This window comes from Sciurus carolinensis, chromosome 12 (assembly GCF_902686445.1).
Source record: "Sciurus carolinensis chromosome 12, mSciCar1.2, whole genome shotgun sequence".
Lineage (NCBI taxonomy): Eukaryota > Metazoa > Chordata > Mammalia > Rodentia > Sciuridae > Sciurus > Sciurus carolinensis.
Window position 1 is genome coordinate 7,620,086 of NC_062224.1, and position 20,853 is coordinate 7,640,938.

The 20,853-nt window shown below is 39.7% G+C and overlaps 1 protein-coding gene and 2 non-coding genes across 4 annotated transcripts; 1 reads left to right on the forward strand and 2 right to left on the reverse strand.

Moving 5' to 3' along the window:
• Positions 1-2,456: 2,456 nt before the first annotated feature.
• Positions 2,457-2,558, forward strand: LOC124962475 (U6 spliceosomal RNA). Its single transcript, XR_007104491.1, has one exon. It is a non-coding gene; the product is annotated as a U6 spliceosomal RNA (small nuclear RNA).
• A 9,203-nt stretch (positions 2,559-11,761) lies between these two features.
• Trnas-uga (transfer RNA serine (anticodon UGA)) lies at positions 11,762-11,834 on the reverse strand. Its single transcript has one exon. It is a non-coding gene; the product is annotated as a tRNA-Ser (tRNA).
• A 3,158-nt stretch (positions 11,835-14,992) lies between these two features.
• Positions 14,993-20,646, reverse strand: LOC124962422 (isopentenyl-diphosphate Delta-isomerase 1). Of its 2 annotated transcripts, none has more exons than XM_047521750.1 (5): positions 20,243-20,646; positions 18,380-18,552; positions 17,538-17,630; positions 17,028-17,158; positions 14,993-15,571 (listed from the first exon to the last, which is right to left on the reverse strand). In XM_047521750.1, exons 1-5 carry the CDS (start codon positions 20,371-20,373, stop codon positions 15,254-15,256), a joined length of 846 nt encoding a protein of 281 aa, XP_047377706.1. In that variant the 5' UTR covers positions 20,374-20,646; the 3' UTR covers positions 14,993-15,253. The 2 variants fall into 2 exon arrangements, with proteins under 2 accessions (XP_047377706.1, XP_047377707.1); XM_047521751.1 differs by having other exon boundaries at positions 20,502-20,645.
• Between the last annotated feature and the right edge of the window lie 207 nt (positions 20,647-20,853).

The following is a 20,853-nucleotide window of genomic DNA, read 5'->3' on the forward strand; positions in this document are numbered from 1 at the left end:
AAATGTTGAAGTTGGAGAATTAAGAATACATAATGGAGATATTATTTCACTGATTCTCATTTCAGTAATTCTGCGTGATAAATTCTTTCCATGTCTAAACAGAAACAGAAAGAAAAATAATTAAATAAAATGTGTGCTTAGTTTGCCCTTCTTTTTCTAGTTTCTTAAGGTATAAACTTTTGTTATTGATTTGATACCTTTTTTTTTTTTTTTTTTCTGATATAGGCATTTTTAACTATAACTCTCCCCTAAGCATCATTTACCAGTAATGTGTTGTGGATGTTTTTCTTCTGCTTGGTTAAGGGCTGGGGATACACATCAGTGGTAGAGTGCTTGCATTGTATAGGTGAGGTCCTAGGTTAGATCCCCAGCACTAAACAAATGAACAAATAAATATTTGGTTAATTTCCTTTGTGACATATTCTTTGAACTGTGAATTATTTGATAAGGTGCATTAAACTTTCAAATATTTGTGGATTTTCTAAATGTCCTTCTTTTGTTGATTTCTAATTTAATTTTGCTGTAGTTAGAGGATATATTTTGTATGGTTTAGATCCTTTTAAACTTACTGAGATTTGTTCCATGGCCTAGCACACCCTAGAGAGTATGCTATATGTGCTTGAGAGGCATATGTGTTTGATTGTCCTTGGGTAGATGTCAATTAGGCAAACTGGGTGGATCATGTTCCTTAAGTTTTCTTTATTCTTGCTGATTTTTCAGTCTAGCTGTTGTGTCTATTATTGATAGTAGATACTGAAGTCTCTGTTATTGAAGAATTGTGTATTTTCCCCTTCAATTCTGTCAATTTTTACTGTATAGAATTTGGGAGCTCTTTCATACATAAGTATATGCTTGGAATTCTTAACTATCCCTGATCAATTGTCCCTTCTCTTATAAAATTTTTTCTTTGCTTCTTGTAACATATTTTGTCCCAAATCTGTTTTGCCCATTAGTAGCATGTGACTCTAGTTCTTTTTTAGATACTATTCTCATGGTGTATCTTTTTCCAGTCTCTTATTTTCAGTCTATATGTGTCTTTGAAACTATAGTGTGTTTCTTGTACAGAGAATATAATTGTATTTTAATCCAGTTTTTAATGATGATTTCTGACTTGATTTGAATATTTAATCCATTCACATTTAATATCATTTTTATTTTTTCATATTAACCTGTTTTATTGATCCACCATAATGTCATTATTGATCTGGATAGATTTACACCTGACATTTTGTTATTTGTGTTTTTTGTAAGTTTTGTTTTCAATCCATTTATCTTCCTTTACCGCCTCCTTTATGGTAAGTATGTATTTTCTAGTGTATGGTTTTCTTCTTGTGTTTATATTTTCTTTTAGTTTTATTTTTTACAGACTGTATTTTGTGTTTATGTTTAACTACATTTTATGAGTAATTTTCTTGGTGGTGCTTTAGGTATTACAACATGAATCTGAACTTATCATATTCTACTTCAGAGTAACATTAGCTTAATTCCAGTAAAGTACAGATCCTTCACCACCAACCGGCTCTACTCCCCGCTCTGTACTGCTGTTATTATCATACGCCTTAGGACTATGTGTGTACTAAAACCAGCAGGACAGCTTAAATCCACTTCAACACTAAAATTACACTTAATGTGCACACTGACAGTTTATTCCGGCAGACTGGAATTCACCTGAGCTGTTTGGCTGCAGTTCTAACTTGTCATTGACCCTCTGTAAAAGGCATACAACATGAATTAATAGTATTGGTTTGTATCCGTGGGTCCAAGAAATCTTGGTGGTTTCTCCCAGCTTGACGGCATTGCTTACTGATAACAGTGAGCTAGGTCATTTGCATGTGGTCCAGTGGGACTCCTGCAGAGTTGCACTGTTGGGGCTTCCAAGGCTCTGGACCTCTCGCTGTGAGGAAGTCTGACTGAATGACAAAGCTGCAATTGTTAAAAGATCATTACTTTTTTTTGGTGTCTTAAAAATTATTGTCACTATAGTTTTCTCTTTTTTATTCCAAAGCTACTAAGTGCAGTTTTTGGAATATTTATTTATTGATCTGTCGGTACTGGGGGTTGAATCCAGCGGAGCTCCACCCCTGAGCTACTTCCCCAGTCTTTTTAATTTTTATTTTGAGACAGGATCTTGCTAAGTTGCTGAGAGTCTTGCTAAATTGTTAAGGCTGGCTTTGAACTTGTAAATCCTCCTGCCGCGGTTTCCCCAGTCGCTGGGATTACAGGCATGTGCCACTGTGTCTGGCTGTAATTTTCTTCTTTCTGCACCTACTGTTGGGAGATGGGCAATACAAAAAAAAAAAAAAAAAAAAGATGATGAAGAAAAGAAAGGCAATGGAGAGGAGAGAGGAACTGAGAGAAGCTGTAGGAACCGGGGTTAGGACTGGGGTAGTGTGGTGTCCAGGCCATCCCTCACCCACTTTCCAATTTCTTCCTTGGCTCAAATTTTATTCACACGCTTACTTTGGCAGCACACATACCAGAACTGAAAGGATATAGAGAAGATGAGCTGGCCCCCGTTCCAGGGTGACATGCAAATTCACAAAGCGTTCCGTAGTTCTTTCCTCTCCTGTGAGGAAGGTAGACCGAAATAAGGGGGGAAAGTGGTGGGGATTCCATGCAAAAGGAAGAAAGATGAGGGGTGTGGAGTAGAGGAAGGGGCCTGAGGAGGAGGGAGGGGGATGAGAAGAGGGAGGGGAATGAGATGAGGGAGGGGGATGAGACGAGGGAGGGGGATGAGACGAGGGAGGAGGGGTGGAAGAATACTGACCAAACTATGGTGAGTGTATGTATGCATATGCCACAGTGACCTGGACCCTTATGCATATCTATAAAGCACTAATTAAAAAAAAAAAAACTATGAATAAATAGAAGAAAGCCCAGTAGAGGAAAGGGAACAGGGGAAAGAGGAGGGAGGGAAAGGCAAAGTACTGGGGACTGAATTGGAGCAAATTAGAGTCAATGCTTGTATAATTATGTTGAAAGGAAACCCCATGTTATGTATAACTATAATGCACTAAAACAAAAAAAAGTAAAAGAAAACGATTTCAATCCATTCCCTCTTCTCTTTCCTTTTGCGCCTCACTTTGCGTTTTCATTGACTGAGTAAAGCTGTGACTCAGACTGCTTCGCTTGGTCTCTGAAACGACTTACCTTGAAGTGCACTTTGAAGCTTCCTCCTCATCAAGGTGATCTCTACCTGACATGGCAGAGTAATGCCACACACCTGGTCACTGGATTTATGATCATGGTGGTGCTGCAGAGCAAGGTGGAAACCATGGTTTGTCCAGCAGAGCATATTGGGTGAACTGGATATTCACAAGAAAAACTGTATCTCGGTTTATACCTTTTACCATATTCGAAATTAATTATAGATGGATTGTAGTTCCAAACATGAAAGTTAAATCAACAGAAGCTTTTAGAGGAAGACAGAGAACAGAGTAGGAAAAAAAGTAACAGGATTTAGAGAACACTAATTACAAAGGACAGAATTGATAAATTGGGTCATATTAAGATTTAGAAATTGTTTTTCTAAAAGACACTATTAAGAGCTGGGTGCAGTGGATGCCGATACATAACGGGGGGCGGGGGGCGGGGGGAAGAGAAGAATGAAGGAACATTGGATGGTGTAGAGGAAAATGGGGAGGGAGCGGGTGGGGGATGGAAAGATGGTAGAATGAAACAGACAGTATCACCCTATGTACATGTATGATTACACGGATGGTGTGAATCTACATCATACACAACCATAGAAATGAAAAGTTGTACCCCATTTGTGTACAATGAATCAAAATGCAGTCCCTAAAAATAAAAAAAAGATTTAAATAAAAAAAAAAAAAAAAAAAAAGAGCTGGGCACAGTGACACATGACTGTGAACCCAGCAGCTTGGGAGACTGAGGCAGGAGGATCGTGAGTTCAAAGTCAGCCTCAGCAACTTAGTGAGGCCCTAAGCAACTCAGTGAGACCCTGTCTCTAAATAAAATACAAAAAATGGCTGGGATGCGGCTCAGTGGTTGAGCACCCCTGGATACACTCCCCAGTGCCAAAAAAAAATAAAATAAAATAAAATAAAGAAAGACACTATTTAATAGAATGAGAGGAACCCCCAGGAACAGGAAAAGATATTTTCAATGCATGTCTCCAGAATGGTTGTATTATTCAGAATGTAGAATAACTTTGACAAATCAATATGAAAAAGACAACACAATAAAGTAGAAGGCAAAATCTTGAACTACCACATTGCAAAAACCAAAGGGGGTGTATCTGAATGGCAATAAACATGAAAAACGACTCAATTCATTAGTAACGGTGAGATGCTAAAAGAAACAAAATGTGGGGCCACTGCCTTCCCACAGCACCGACAAAATGAAGAGAGAGGCGACACCAAGTTCCCACAGCCTTGGGTGCCAAACAGGCCTTATTACAAGCACCATACAGAGTGGAAAATACCCATCTTCAGAAAAGTACATGCCACTTATGTGCCACTCAGGATCAGGCAAAACTAGTCCAGACTGTCTGGGGATCCATAGGGGGCAAAATGATAAAGAAAAACAAAGATGTGTTAACCATAGAAATCAAGAGGGGCCACCTGTGTGTGTACTTGATAATCATCTGTTAAATCCAAGTGTTGAACTTATGTACTTTTCCACCTATATGTCAAATATGTGGGTAAGCACATGCATTTATTTATTTCACAGTAAATAATTTATTTGGTAATAAATTAAAATGAAAAGAAAAAATCTGGGTACACAGCACACATCAACATTCCTTGACCTCCAAATAGCTACCTTCCTGGTCATTCTACGGTGGACAGGAGTCGAGTAGTCCTGCTGACTAGAGTGCGGAGTCCAAGTCCACTCTGACTTCGCTCCATTTCAGTTCTCCAGCTCACTCAGTTTCAGGGTCCTTATTTTCCATTTAAGATTGAAGCCAAGTATTCTATGATGAAACTAACACCTAAATCCACATTCACAGTCCCCTTTCAGCAAAAAGTCAGATTTGGCTGATTGTTGGGACCGTCCCTGTTGGGTTCAGATTAGTGTCCTTTTGTTTCTGTGATTTATGACAAAATCCTTGGTTAGATTTTCCTTAAAGTCATAAAAGTGCAAAGTGTACTTATTGTACAGCTTGGGTAATCCTTCCTTCCAGGATAATTATTGGGCGTGTGAAGTTACAAACCTGGGTGGAGAGGATAAGAGAATCTGCTGCTGATGCATATCACCCTCCAAGGGACACACGCAAAAACGGGATTTACTTTGCAGCAGAATAAGCTAAACAGAAGGGGAAGGAACACAGGCAGGAGGCACCGGAGCACGTGTTCAGCAACCTTTGGCTGGGATCACGCGAAGACTTCATTAAATGACCTGGCATCGCCAGCTAACCCGTTCGCATCTGTCGCTTGCACTGGATTGGTCACGTCATGGGTGTTGAACATAGAAACTTTCCAAGTTTCAGTTGGTTCTGTACCAGAGTGCCACTGTGATTCTCTCATTGTGGCAGGTGGTCCGGTTCTCATCACTGTAAAGGTAGTGCTGACCTACAGGAAGCCCAAGGCTGAGGACAGTACCTGGCCATTTCACTAAAGAGAAGAAAAAAATACACACACACACACACACACACACACACACACACAAACACACATACACACAAAATCTAAGTTGCCTGGGCAGGGTATCCTATCTATATAACACACTTGTCTGTTTATAAAGCAACCTGGAACGTAAAGCTGTCCTTTCCTTACAAAATAAAGACCGGAACAACTGAGGACTGGTTCTCTCCCAAAAGGAATGGTGCTAACATCAATTAACAATGATGAGTGCTTTTATATCTCAGTTCATTTAATTTGAACCACAAACCCAGAGCCACAAACCCAGAACTCTACCGTGATTCTGTTTAGAGTGGAGGAGAATGAAGTGCTGACTTTGGGAACATGTACAAGGTCACCCAGATGATAGCTGCAGAATTGCGCTACTTGTCATGTTTTAAAAATGAATTTACAGCTTGCTTCAGATGATCCGTCTTTGCTTGTGTTCCCTGCCCTGCTATGAATGCTTTTCATAAAAGCAAATTGGCTTGGGTTTCTCATAGCTAGATAGGTTGGAAAGATCTGTTGGCAACATAACATAGAAGACCACATCTTAACACAAAGCGGTGTTGTCCTGATATTTCTAGAAGGAGAGTACTCACATTTAGTAGAAAGTAGATACCTTTAATATATTCATTAAAAGTTCAAGAAAGGGGGTGGGGTGGGGATATAGCTCAATTGGTAGAGGGATATAGCTCAATTGGTAGAGTGCTTGCCTTGCAAGCACAAGGCACCACCCCCCCCCAAAAAAAAAAAAGTTCAAGAAAGGAATTGTACATACTTTCCTTTTCCTGGGATGTCTACCCTGATTCTCATGACCAGCCTCCACTTTAGCCTTGGGGTCACTGGGCAACACTCCCTCCAAAAGTAATAGCATTAATCCTTCAACCATCCCTAGCCTTGAGCTCTCCAGCATGTGAATTCATACTTTGTTTCATTTCACCCTAGGTGCCTAAGCACCCATCTTCCAGAGCTGTAGATGACTTTGTGATGCTCTTGCAAGTCACCTGAATCACGACTGTGTTCCTGGGGCCCGTCTCAGACTTTGTTTCGACTATTAGTTAGCCAAAGATGAGATGCTGCTCTTCCTTTTCACACTTCCCTATTTCTCTATAACAGTCAGTTCTCTGCTCTGTATGACTGGGTAGCAGTTAGCCATCTTTAACTCAGACATTACCCAAACTTTGAAACTATAAGGGGAAATTAATGAAAGGAATGACAAAAATGTAAAAAAATAAAAGTAAGGTTTAAGATGTAGTCCATTTGGGACTGAGCATATAAATAGCCCAGTTATTTTTGTTGCCAGTGTGTGTGTATTTTATAGTGACAGTTGTTCATATTTTGTTGTTCTTTGTGATAATTATTAATAGTTGGATGTCAATGTGACTGATAAACTTCTAGTGACAAGATGGTTCCTTAGAATCAGTGGGACCAATCAGCTAAAACTCCAGTCCAGAATTCATGGATGGTCAGGGTTAAGGGTTGGGGTTGCAGGGAGAAGCCAAACAATTGCCAGCTGGACTTGCCTACCCAGGCCTAGGTCTCCTGTGCTATCAGTAATATTTTGGTGCATTGCAGTTGGGCTTTGGCATAGGTTTGGAATCTAAGCAGTATTTTGAAGACCACAAATTGTCCTTCTCTCGTTCATAATTTGATTTTACCACAGTAATTTTGTCTTACCCTGGTCATTGTTATTATTATTTTTTGAGGTGCTGGGGTCTTACATTGATCTTGCCCCAAGTTTAGTAACTCAGTTCTTTTCTTATTCCTAGTCTTTTCCTTTCCTTTTTTTTTTTTTTGGATACTGGGGTTTGATCCCAGGGGCACTTTAACCACAGAACTACATCCTCAGACCTTTAAAAATTTTTTTTTAAATTTTGAGATAGTGTCTCACTAAATTGCCAAAGCTGGCTTTGAACTTGTGATCAGACTCATGCCTCAGACTCCAGAGTCGCTGGGACTTCAGACATAGGTTGCTGCGCCTGGCCTTTTCCTATCTTAATCCCCCCTAAATAATTCATTTTTCTCTGACTTAGCACTATTTCTCTCCCCAGTACACACAAACCCCTGAATTCTTCCAGGTAAACTTTTGTACGCTGGACATAAATTTGTGAATTACTAAGACCTTAAATTTAAAAATTATGCTACCTATTACCATTTAAAAGGAAATATGTCTTTTGCCTACTAAAGTCACATACGTTAACAGACAGCCTATAAATTTCATCACCAGGTAACACCTTGATCTTCCTGAGGCAAGATCACATGGGTCATGGGTCATGTCTCTGAATTCAATCTCACCATCATTGAAGCAGTCAGATTAAAGAAAGCATTATGCCCTAGATTAAGGAAAGCATTATGCCTTAGATTAGGGAAAGCATTATGACTTCTATTGCATCTTCTCAACTGGATATTTTCACGGACATGTAACTTGTCATAGGATGTTCATAGGCATGATTAAGCTGTCAATTCCACAAATTCTAAGAATGCCTACTATTGTCCAGAAGCATAAAAGTCTCAAAGATTTTAAATAAGAATGGCTTTCAAAACTTTTTTTTTTCTACTGCGGATTGAACTCAGGAGCACTTTACCATTGATCTACATCCCCAGCCCTTTTTATGTTTTATTTTGAGACATAAAGTCTCTTTAAGTCACTGAGGCTAGTCTTGAACTTGCAATCCTCCTGCTTTGACCTCCTGAGTCCCTGGGATTGTAGCTTCCAATTTTAATGATAATTAAAATAGAATGGCTTCCAATTTTAATGATAATTAAAATAGAATTATTAACTCTTCCTCTCTTGCTTTGGAAGGTAATTTGGGGCTGTGAGGAACATTGTCTGTAATAAAAATGAAAAGGGTTCTTATCCACCGGAAGAGTAAGGAAGAGAGCCTTGCTCAAAAACCAGACTGAAATAAAGGCAGATGTTGCCTTGTCTCTCAAGTCCTCTCCTGTCTCCTCAATAACTTGTTCAAGTGCAAGATCTTCTATTTCTCTCCCTTCTTTCCTCTCTGTTGGGGTTAACACAAGTCAGGGCCTAGATGGCTTGATGTTCTTGAAGGTGAACTAAGAAGGATAACCAAGGAGAAAGGAGGAAGGAAACTGGCCACTTCCTTATCTCCGAACTTTAGAGGGGGGCTCAAAACAGGACTGTGGTTGTGAAGTCATAACTCTAAACAATTACTGAGCTCTGACTCTGTTCTGGGCTGTAGTTCTGAAAAATCTGTGATAAGAAATAATCAGGCTAGGTGCAGTGGTGTACGCCTATAATCCCAGTCACTCAGGAGGCTGGGGCAGGAGATTGTGATTTCAAAGCCAGCCTCAGCAACCTAGTGAGGCCCAAGCAACTCAGTGAGAAACTACAGCTAAATCAAATATAAAAAGGGGGTTCGGGGGGCTGAGGTTGTGGCTCAGTGGTAGAGTGCTTGCCTAGCACGATCCTCAGCAGCACATAAGAAATAAATAAATAAAATGGTATTGTCCACCCACAAACTAAAAAAAAAAATAAATAAAATTTAAAAAAAGGGGGGGGGGTTTGGGAATGTGGCTCAGTGGTTAGGCACCCTTTGGTTCAATCCCTGGTTTAAAGAAAAAAAATCAGTCTGAGGAGGTGATGATTAGTCAGCAGTGATTTCTGCCTGGGTCCCAGAGCTCACTCGAGTGTCCTTTGAAATCTAGGTCTGCTTGACTCTTTTTAAATAATGTCCAGTTCCTCTCAAAATTGTCAATCACGTCTTTGATTTCTTTGATGATATTCAGCTTTATATTTTAAAAAGTTTGTGTCTAATCATTATTTGTGCTCTGGGGGTTACTGCTACTAGCTCTTATTTCTCTGATATCAGTCACATTGGCTTGCCTCATCTGTCTCATTATTCCTGATAAGACTTGATATTGTATTTGAAGAAGCCCAGAGGGGTAATCTGGAGTCTGTGATGACATTATTCTCAGAGTCGATGTGTTAAATTAGAGATGATTTTTTTCTTTTTTTTTTTTACTACTCCAGGCTGACTCTGCATTCCTATGAGAATCACTCTATTTTAGTATACCTGAGGATCTAAGCCTGGAGGGTCCAATCCAAGTGGCCATTCTCAGCAGGCCACTATGCCTGGTCTCTCCCCTCCCTTTCCTATCCATCTACCAAAGCCCTACCCTGCTTCTCAGCCTCACCACTCCTTCACTTGACTTGGGCAATGACCCATGGAAATAAGTAGCCCAGATTTTCTTTGGGATTTTGACCCCATAGTGTTCCTGAGAGTCATTCGGTGTTTGACGTATATTCTACGCAGGTGGGCTGTGTGCCATTGCTTGCCTATCTCTACCTGAAATGAAGCATGAACAACAAATGGCCTTTGATATGAGTTCAGATGGCTGTTGGGCAGTGCCTATTGCGAAAGAGATGATACCTCTAAGTACACTTAAAAGAGTATGTTTATAAAATCTCACTCATTCAAACATTCATTCAACCAATAGTTACTAGGTTCCACATTATTCAATAATTGAGATTTATGAATTCTGGAAGGATTATGTGTGATGACATTTAAGCTAAGTCAACTTCAGCCAAGTGCACACAAAGGGAATACATTCCAGGTGGAGGAAAAGAACGGAGATGTTGAAATGTGTCGTGGTGCCAGGCTCGTTCAGGTGCAGGTAAGGGCCGCGGAGTCAAGACCCCCAGACTCTGGGAGTTGGGTGAAAGCAGGCTCGTGGCGAGCGGCCTGTAAACTCATTTATTGCAGGAGTAACCATACATTTTATAGGTTTCTTGCCCAATCACAATGTGCCACGGGGGATCAGACCACCAGGCTCCTATACAGGTTCCTTTGGTAACACTAGGTCAATTTGGGGCAGTTGTTTACTTTCCTAGGTGGCCAAAGCGGAATGCTCCTCTCTGCAGGTTTTCCCGATGGGCATGAATGTGCAAAGGTTTTCCTTACACACTTGAGATGTTCACTGCCGCGAGCCAAGAACTAGGATTTCTCCCAACAGAAATGCAAAAGGTGAACCAGAGTCCTCAGAGCCAGCACTGGACTTGGTACCTTGAGTGGACATCTTTCCGTTTCAGATTCAGCATGTGATCCTCTGTTCTACGCAAATAGAATACATCCAATGTGCACAATGTATGGCACCTGGCCAGTCTCACTGCTCTCTGTCCCTTGTGGGGAGGGGACAAGGTTTTTTACTATAGCATTAGAGGCGTGTGCCTGCCAATATCCTGTGTCAGCAGGAGGAGCAACCCATGGCCATGGAGTCTGACGTCCCCTATGGAGTTAAGTTGCTGTCTCTTCTCTGTGAGGGAAGTATCCTACCACCAAGTGTTTATCTTCATGTTTTCCTGGCGACTCCAATACCGAGATGCAGTGAGTGGAGGGGCTCAGGTTTCTACTCCCGGTGAGAGGCCACAGATGCCATTTACATTGAGCTACCATTTACATATAGTAAGATGCACAAAATTTCACTTCAATAAATTCTAACTGGAGTAAAGTGATAAATTAATATTTACCTGTATCCACCAGTTATCTGTGTAGCCAACACCCAACCAAGACAGAGAATCTCAAGATTCTCTCTGTTCCCTTTCAGGCACTACCTCCCTAAAAGTCATCTCTATTTTGGTCTACATCTTCCATTGGCTTTGCCTGTTTTTTAACTTTGCTCCACTGGAATCATAAAATATGATTCTGGCATTTTGGGATTAGATTGGTTCTTTGAGATTTATTCATATTGTGTATAACAATTGCACAGATGATTGCTGATCTGCACAGGTTTCCTGGGCTAGCAGGCTGGGCATGCACTAAAGAGCTCCATGAGAGAACAATCAAACTCCCTCTGCATCACATATTTATAGGAGAGTATGAGAACTTTGGAAACTCAGGTTTCTCAAGTAACAATGAAGATGTCAATCATTTCCTGGCTTGGAACAGTGTTGGTTCTGAACACTGAGGGCCAAAGGTCTGGATGCTGTTAGCAAAATGAAATCAAACAAGCCATAAGAATCACCTAGACATGTCCCTAGTTAGGTACAATTCATAGTGGTTTTTTATGGTAGCACATTTGCACCCTCACCAGCTTAAATGCAGCAGTCATTTTACATCCCGTCAGTACATGGTAATGTCAATCCTTTAAATCCTAGTTTTAATTCACATCTAACCGATGATTAATGATAAGTTCATTTTTTTTTTTTTTTTTTTTTGTGGTGCTGGGGATTGAACCCAAGGCCTTATGCTTTCAAGGCAAGCACTCTACCAACTGAGCTACACCCCAGCCCCTATAAGTTCATTTTTATACATTTAATGCCCAATTCATTGTTTTTTTAAACTTCTTTACACCACTTCAGATTCACAGCAAAATTGTGCCTAAGGTACAGGGTGGTGCCCTGTCCCTCGGCTTCTGCTCCTGCACAGCCAACTCCATGACCAACACACTCCCCTACGGTACATTGTTACAGCTAATGAACCTGTACTAGCCCATCATTATCTCCCAGAGACCGCAGTTCACATCAGAGTTCACAGTTGCTGTTGGATCTATGAGTGTGGACAATTGTACAATGACACATATCCACGATTTCATAGCACCACACAGTGTGGTTGCATTTCCCACCTATTTATCTGTCTCTTCCTTCTCCTCTCTGCCAACCACTTATTATTCCTGTTTTTCCTTTACTGGAATCAGACAGTATGCAGTCTTTTCCTTGGCTTCTTTCACTTAGCAATGTGAATCTTGGGTTCCTCTTTTTGCGGCTTAATAACTTATTTCTTTTTAGCACTGAATAATTAATAGCCCATTGTTGGTACCATTTGTTTACCCATTCACCTTTAAAAAGGGAATTCTGCACTGATTTGAGAGTAAAACATGTCAGTGATAAGGTATAAAATATGACAATTATAAAGCAGAAAGTTACTTGTTATGATTTTTTTTCTAAATTGTTTTTTTTAGTTGTAGATGTATACAATAACTTTGACTTATTTAGTTTTATGTGTGCTGAGAATCAAACCCAGTGCCTCACACAGGCTAGGCAAGCATTCTACCACTGAGCCACAGCCTCAGCTCGTCATAATATTTAAATGCACAAGAATATATGCTCAAATCCACTCTGTAAAATCCATAAAAGTACATGTTTAGGGCTGCAAAAGCACCCAGTTGAGTGTCAAGGAAGAGATATATCTGAAATTTAAAAAAAAAAAAAAATTTTTTTCTTAAAGGCAAAACCAAACCCATCTGCCAAGGAATTCAGCATACTTCAACCCACAAGGGACCTTCCACTATAGTAAGATCCAACACATGGGACTGACCCAGCTGAGGGAATGCAACCGTCGCTTAAGCATCAAGGGAATGGATGGAAGGACAACTGTCACCTTAAAACTATCCTAGGCATGCCCCAGTTGTCTGCTATCGTGCCTGAGCTTCAGAAAGCCACTCTAAGAAAATAACTTCCCTTCTTTCTTCCCTAGTTCTCTGGACAATATAGGTATGGAATACAACCTCATAAAACACCTATGCTTTGTCCTTATGGAAGCTGGCAATGGTGTATCTAGAATCAAATAATTAAATATTTTGGAGACTAAGAATTTTTTAAAAGTTCAAGGAAAAAAGTTAGCTTTCAAGTTTAAAACCAACATATCTAAATTCTTGCCTTTAGGATCAGAAGTAGATATATTCCAGAAGGATAATATCTTCATAAAAAGGTAATGGTCCTAATGAGTTAAAGATAATGGTCATTTTATGCTTATACGTAATGCAGTGGCATACTAGAAACGTAACAGTAATACCTAACACATATTAGTATTTACAAAGCACCAGGTAGCAGTTTAAGACTGCATCATCCAATTCAGTAGCTACTGGTTATACGTAGCTATAAAGTATTTACATGTGATGAGTCTGAAACTTCCTAGAAAGCAAAACTAAACAATTACTTGAAACTACATGGCACTTATCATATTTAAGATACTACAGCTGGACAGCTGCACAGGCCTGTAATCCCAGGGGCTCAGGAGGCCGAGGCAGGAGGATCACAAATTCAAAGCCAGCCTCAGCAACTTATCTAGGCCCTAAGCAACCTAGCAAAACAGGCGCAGTGGTTAAGCAACGCCTGTGTTCAATCCCTTACCAAAAAAAAAACAAAAACAAAAATGATACTATAGAGGGTTAACCCATTATTGTAGTAATATTTTGACAAACTAGACAACAGTACTAAAATGTGGTAATTGTTTATTGTTTTTGCTTTTCAATAAAATAAATACTTGTTACACAGTCTTGTCTTAAATTATAAATTAATTGTTCAGGATTAACAAGAAACTGAATTTATAAAATACCTAGCTTTGTAAGAAATAACTTTTTATTGTTTACTGTTATACAGCATTTAGATAATAAAACTACCTTAAAAGATTTCAAATTTGAGAACTCTATGGCAAGTTTTAAAAAGTGCATTAATCTAGGTACATTTTTAACATACACCCATTGCATAATCTGAATCCATGCAGACTTCTCACGCTATTCTTCCCCTGCTAAAGACAGGACTACAGAACAATGGTTCTTAACAAAGGGCAACTTTGCCCCCTAGTGGACATTTGCAGTATCTGGCGTAATTCTGGTTGTCATGGCATTTAGTGTGTAGAGCCCAGAGATGCTGCTTAATGCTACAACAAAGAATTATCCAGATCAAATGTCCATAGTGCCTATGTTTTCTTAACTCTATAACGAAGGGCTCAAATCCCAATAGAGAGTAAGAAATTTCCATTGTAATTCTGAAAACTTTGCTAAATTGTAAATACTATTTAAAATAAAATTTATTTAAAAAATCATTATTAAAAGTTAAAACAGTTGACTTGTTTCAAAACACTTCCAGAAAGGTTAAATCACAAAATCAACTTAGGAATGACAAAAATTAGGATAGACAGCTGGCCCTTCACATCTGTGCATTACATATCCAAGGATTCAAAATAGATTAAAAATATATATTTTTTAAAAATCATGTGTATTGAATTTTTGTTATTGTTTCCCAAACAATACAGTGTAACAACTATTTATGTAGCATTTACATTGTACTACGAATTATTAAGTAATCGAGATGTTTTAAAGCATAAGAAAGGATGTGTGTAGGTCACAGGCAAATAATGACACCATTTTATATAAGGGTCTGGAACATCTGCAGATTTTGGTATGAAGGGAGTCCCAAAACCATTCCTGTTTGAATACCCAGGGGTGGCCCAGTGCACAGGCTTCCCGTGAACCTGCTCTCATGGTTTAATCTGTTAACAAGGACTGTTTTAAAGGATCTAAGCAAATGGTTCCCTCTGCTCATTTTTTTGGAGTATGATACAAATCTAGTTACATATAACTGAAAAAGTAAAGTGTTCTGAAAATGTTTTTCAAAACATAAAAAAAGAAGAGCTTTACTAGTTCTTCAGTTTGTCATAGCTATGTATTTGGACAGTTCAAGTTTTATTTGCTCTCATTTTACAATTTACAATTCTCTCTCATAAACATCTTTTACAAATAACAGCATGTGGATGGGGCATGTAACAAAATTATATGTCAATTGTTTTTTTCTCACATGAACTCTGGTTGTAAGGAATCCAAATATCATGGAAGTTCTAAGAGGGAATCCAATTTTAAAACAACAACAAGAAAGTAACCCTAAGTTTACTAGGTAAGGAAATTTTTCAATCATCATTCATTTACATTCACAGTCTATGTATTTTCTCATGGTCAACGAACTGATTCAAATGATTCAGGTTATCCCACCATTTAAAGAGAAAAGTGTCCACAATAATTTGAAACCATGGAGTAACCTTAATTTCACCGCTGGCTGCTTTTTTCATAAGTTCTTTTAGTTCTTCCTTGGACGCATAAAAATAGCTTTTAATTTCATTGGGATCTGGATTCAAAGTTACATTCTTCTGCACAAACAAAATATAATCAATTTCATGTTCACCCCAGATACCATCAGATTGTGCCTTATAGTGAATTCGTGTTAGATAATTCATTTCTTCTGGAGGAACCTAGGGTGTAAAAAAAAAAAGAAAAAAAAAAAAAAAAAACAACAATCAAAACCTCAACCAGAAGTAATCCAAAATTAACTCACCACATTTCATCAGTATCTTGAACAGCACTACAGTTGTAGCATTAGAACTTTTAAAGTATTATTCTTTATTGAGGATAAATGGAAAAATTATTACTTTGTCTCATGTGTTTAAATTTTTTTCTCATAGGACCAAATACAAGTTGATTTTTGTTTCAAAAAAATTTTAAAAACATCACAATGCATTCCAATACTATGTATAATACACCAATTCAAAAAAAAAAAAAAAAAAAAATAGAAGGAAGACCAACAGAGAAAAGGAAAAGGATGAGGGAGAAGAAAGGGGAGGGAATAATACTAGAGATTTTAATGGAGATAAACATTATTTGCATTTATGAATATGTCAAAATGAACCCCACTATTATGTATAACCACACTGCACTAAAAATAATTTTAAAAAACAGTAGTTAAAACTAGAAATTTAACACATTTAGTATTACTTTTTGGAGAAATAAATTTACCATTTTAACTGGATGAGATACTCATACTCTTATTTACCTAAGTCTTATTTAAATAGAATGGGGTCCTAATTAGAATAAGTTATATTCCACGCTTCTATCATTATATCAAAAGGATTCTACTATTAACTATAAAGAACCAACAAAAATAAACAAATAGGACAACAGCAGTGGGTAAAAGGGTTTTTTCATTGTTTTTGGTACTAGGGATTGAACCTAAACACTCTGCCACTGAGCTACAATCCCAGTTCCTTTTTTGAAAAATTGAGACATTTCTGTTAAGTAGCCAAGGCTGGTCTTGAACTTGTGATCCTCTTGCTTTGCATCATGAGTAGCTGGAATTATAGGTGTGTGCCACCATGCCTGGTAAACTGAATTATTTCAATTCACACAATCAGATTTGTAATTCAAGTTTCTACACTTTCCACAAGAAAATAGCATTTTTTTTGGGGGGGGGGGGGCGGGTGGTGGGTTACTGGGACCGAACACAGGGGCAAATTACCACTGATCTCCATCCCCAGCCCTGGGATTACAGGCATGTACCACCACAACCAGTTCCATGTTTGTTTTGACCAATTAGTCAATTTTATAGACTGGTTAGCACATCAACTGATTTCAGAATTGAGTGAAATTCTGACAGGTGATATTAAGAAGTCAAAATTTAAATAATGTTCTTTATTGAAGGTGCATTCTGAGGCTAACTTATAATTCAAGTTACACAACAGACCCCTCACACTTGAATTTAAAAATGATATTGGTTGAAAGAGTAGCTCAGTGGGAGAGCACTTGCCTAGCATGTGCAAGGCCACAGGTTCCATCCCCAATGATGCTCAGATTTTTTTTAACATACATTTCAAAAAAATGTCTTAATATACATTTAGTTTTCAGCTTGTGTAACTGTCCAATAAAGCTGATTACCTCTTCTAAAGGGATTCCTAATTCGGCTTTTAAACGCCTCTGCGCTGCTCGCCTTACACCAATGGCATCGTTTTCTTCAAGCTCGCCTGGATTACTTAATGGATGACTGCAACAAGTGTTGGTAAAACAACCTGGAAATGTTAACACAGGTATAAATTAGCTTTTCCTCAAAGTAGGTCTGAAAGATGAAGAAAAGTTTTATGAGTAACAGGTAAATAAGTTAAATGATCCTTTAGGATTTTAAAACCAGACTATCAGTAATTATTTTGTAAAATGCACATTTGTAGGTTAAGATTTTTATTAATGCCTCTTTAACCGAAAAGACCAAAATGTGAAGATTCTTAATTGCTGTTTAATTATGCTGCATGCATTCTTTAAGTTTATGTAGAATATTGAATTATGTCATTCCTGGGAATTTCCTTTTTAATGTAGCTCCAGGAAGTTTGGTGATAAAGAATAAAATTAAATACAGTTCCTAACAAATCTACCTTGTACATTAAGTACACTAACCTGGAAAGGTAATTTTAGCATCTGATCTCTGCTGTATCAGAAGCTTATTTTCAGTGTTAAATAAGAAGACACTAAAAGCTCGATGTAATAATCCTGAAAAGCAAAGGAAATACCATTAGTCAAAAAATACCACTTATTTGCCCAATTCTCTGCTTGCAGTTCAGAATACTACTAACAACTTGCTACCATTCTTGCTTTTTTCCACTGTCTTCTGTCTTTGAATAGACTCTGTGCCGCTATGATGGAGAAGACATCTAGCATACTAGCAAGGAAGTTAGCTGCCAAGTGAAAGAAATAGTGATCCTGGCAGCTTTGCTACAAGCCAAATGCTCTTTCACAGATGCTCAGCTTAGGCCATCAGTCTTCTGTTCCTGGGGGAGCTGTGAAGACACATGGGGGAGCTATTCCCTTTATGATACCAGCCTCTCTCCATTCATTAGAAAGAAAGGCTTAAAAAGGCTGCTACTCTGCTAGGATTAGTCTATTCCCTGTTTTATATGAAACAGCATAACTCTGAAGAAGCACAGTAAAAGACATGAGTGGAAATACCTATTAAACAAGAAGGCAGAAAGGCAGATTTTTACTACACCATTTAACTGGAAGTAGACATAAGATAAAGGATTAAGAAGTGTATCTCCTAGGGCTAAGAATGTGTATAAGTGGTGCAGCACTCCCCTGGCATGTAAGAGGCCTCCATTTACTCTCCACCATGAAAGTGAGAAGAAAGAGAGAAATTAAAAAAAGAAAGTGAGCGAGCATCTCCTTTACCACAGTACTTTTCTCAGCTAACCTGAAATACCTAGATAAATCACTTTATAACAAAGAATATTTTAAAACAATACCTTTCTCAATGTTTTCATTCAAGTGGCAGTTCTTCTTGGTGTCGGCCCCAATTTTATTGTCATTTTCATCAATAAGAATACACATCTCCGCAAGGAGCTGGACCTGTTTCTCATCTAGATGACTGGTATTTATTTCAGGCATTGTTACAAAATGTCTGATCTGTCCCAAAACACTAATATTAAGAGAAACAGAGTTCATTATATCATATTTTTCTGAATGTCATATAAACCTAGTGAAGGAGCAATTCTAGATCTAAACCCAATATCGAATTCAGTCATTTTAAAGATTATCAATTATGCCTGCTGCTCCCCAGCTGCAGTCTTGCCACTCTTCATATTCACTGGGCTCTTGCAAGAATTCTGCTGGCCCACTATTCAGCCGTATTTTAACCTCATTTTCCATACAGGCAATCACAAGCAGATCACTTACCACAGTCACTCTCTTAACTGCAAAACTCAATGTTCTACTCCAATTCTTTACCTGAGACTGTAGCATTTCATAGACAGTCTTTCTCCCGTTGTATATTTCTCTTCCTTAGAAGTCTTTGTCCATCTATGATCTGGCCACAACCCAACTTTTCATCCTATTTTTCCATAATGGCTTCTGGATTCTGTTTCCAGAGCCAGTGCAAATATTTCTGCCATTCCTTGACTCTACATAGTCGCTCAAGAATGCCAAATATCAATGTTTACTGAATTCACTTTTCAATGCCAAACATTCCATAACTCTTTACCTATGTCCCAGTGAGATTTAATTCAGTGTTTTTCCAATCTGGGGCTCCTAATTAGTAAAATAGTTTGTGTGATGGTTTCAATAATTCTTCTACAGCTAATATCATTCTAAATAGGAGAAAACTTAATTTAGTATATTCAATGGATGTCAGTGCAGTGCTTGGCAATTTTTTTCTGTAATGGGCTAGACATCATGAACTCTGCTTTCCTAGACTAAGCAGTGCAAGAACTAGGTAATGTCCAAACCAGATAATGTGTACATTAAGTGTGGTTGTGTTCCAATCAATCCATTTACGGACACTGACATCCGCATTGCACTTAAATTTCATGCCACAAAATATTTTATTTTGATTCTTCTCCATTTAAAATGAAAACATTTTAAGCTCTTGGAACATAACTAAAACCGGCAGCAGGTCAGATTTTGCCCAAAGGCAATCCATACTCATTTAGTGCACCGAGGTTTACTTTTCTGAACTCTAATCACTTGCATATGATTTAATCTTAAAACTGTTAATATGGGCCCAACAGGCTTCCACTAAGCAACTCTGCTCTCTTTAAACCTGTTTTTAAGCGCTTTCCATATTTTCATGCAAAGTCTGCCTAAAGCTAAAAACTTGTTCCATAATTTCTGCACACACACACTCACGCACCAACAGATGCACGGACACTTAACCATAAAACGTGGGAGTCCTCTCTCAAACTGGAGGACAGCAAAGTTGAGGACAGACCTACTCAACATCAAAGGAAGACAAGTAAATTGCTTCTACACTGCAGCAGAAACCAGAGTCCCAAGCCAGTGCCCTAATGGAAGCTGAACTTCCTATAGCAGCCCGGGTGCTTCTCTAACCATCACCCTCGCGACACAGGGAGACCCGTCGAACTCTGCAGCGCGGGGCGGCAGCCATCCCGCCCCGCACTTCCCAGGTCCACGCGCCCACCACCGCCCGCATCGGCAGGCAGGGTCGCCGGCCTCAGACGCCACCACCCGCAGCCGGGCACCCTAGGCAGAGGGGGAGTGGGCGCCGCCGCTGCCGCGGTGACCCAAGGTCCCCGCCTCGCAAAGTCCCCTCGCCCCGCGTCCCGTCATTGGCTGCCGGCCCACCCACCACGTTCCCACGAACCACCGCGTACCTCAGGCCTGAAAAGCGAACAGACCGGGGAGCGCTCCCCTTTTGAGCGCGGAGAGCAGCACGTAACGCCCCCTGATCCCACCCCCGCGCTGCGCGCCCAACCACTTGCACCAGCGCCCTCCCACGCCACATGCTCTGGCCAATCGCCGCTCGAACCCGCCTGACGTCACAGCCGCGCCAGGCTGTCGGGCGGTGGTGCCACTTCCCCTTACTGCGATTCCCCAAGACGCGCCAGGGTCTGCAGGGAGCGTCGGGGGCACCTTCTCAGAGAGGCTGAGCCTCCAAAGGAAAGCAGAAGTCCTCAGTGGGCCTTGCGACACAACTGAGAAGCCCCGCAACTGGGCAGGCACCTAGCGAAGGGCTCCTGAAGGCACCTAGCAGCTGAGACTCGCCCGCTGACTGACAGCCAATCGGCTTGAGGCGGGGGCGGGGCGTGGCTGGGGCCGCAAGGGATACGTGCTTACGTCAGACGTCTCGAGCGCCGAATCTTAGGTGGGCGGGCGGAGTTGGGTTGCTGCCGCCGGTGCCTCCAGAAGTTGCGCAGCTTTGGGGATTGCCATTTGGAATTGCGGCGTGCTGTAATTCTGGAGGTTGCTTGCAGAGGGCGGAACG

Excerpts from the sequence above, each read along its gene's own strand:
- LOC124962422 (XM_047521750.1), bottom strand. The coding sequence starts at position 20,373 with ATGTGGCGTGGGAGGGCGCTGGTGCAAGTGGTTGGGCGCGCAGCGCGG. Across the intron at positions 17,159-17,537 it reads TGCTAAAATTACCTTTCCAG|GTTGTTTTACCAACACTTGT; the intron begins GTTAGTGTACTT and ends TAACATTTCCAG. Across the intron at positions 15,572-17,027 it reads TAGGAATCCCTTTAGAAGAG|GTTCCTCCAGAAGAAATGAA; the intron begins GTAATCAGCTTT and ends TTTACACCCTAG.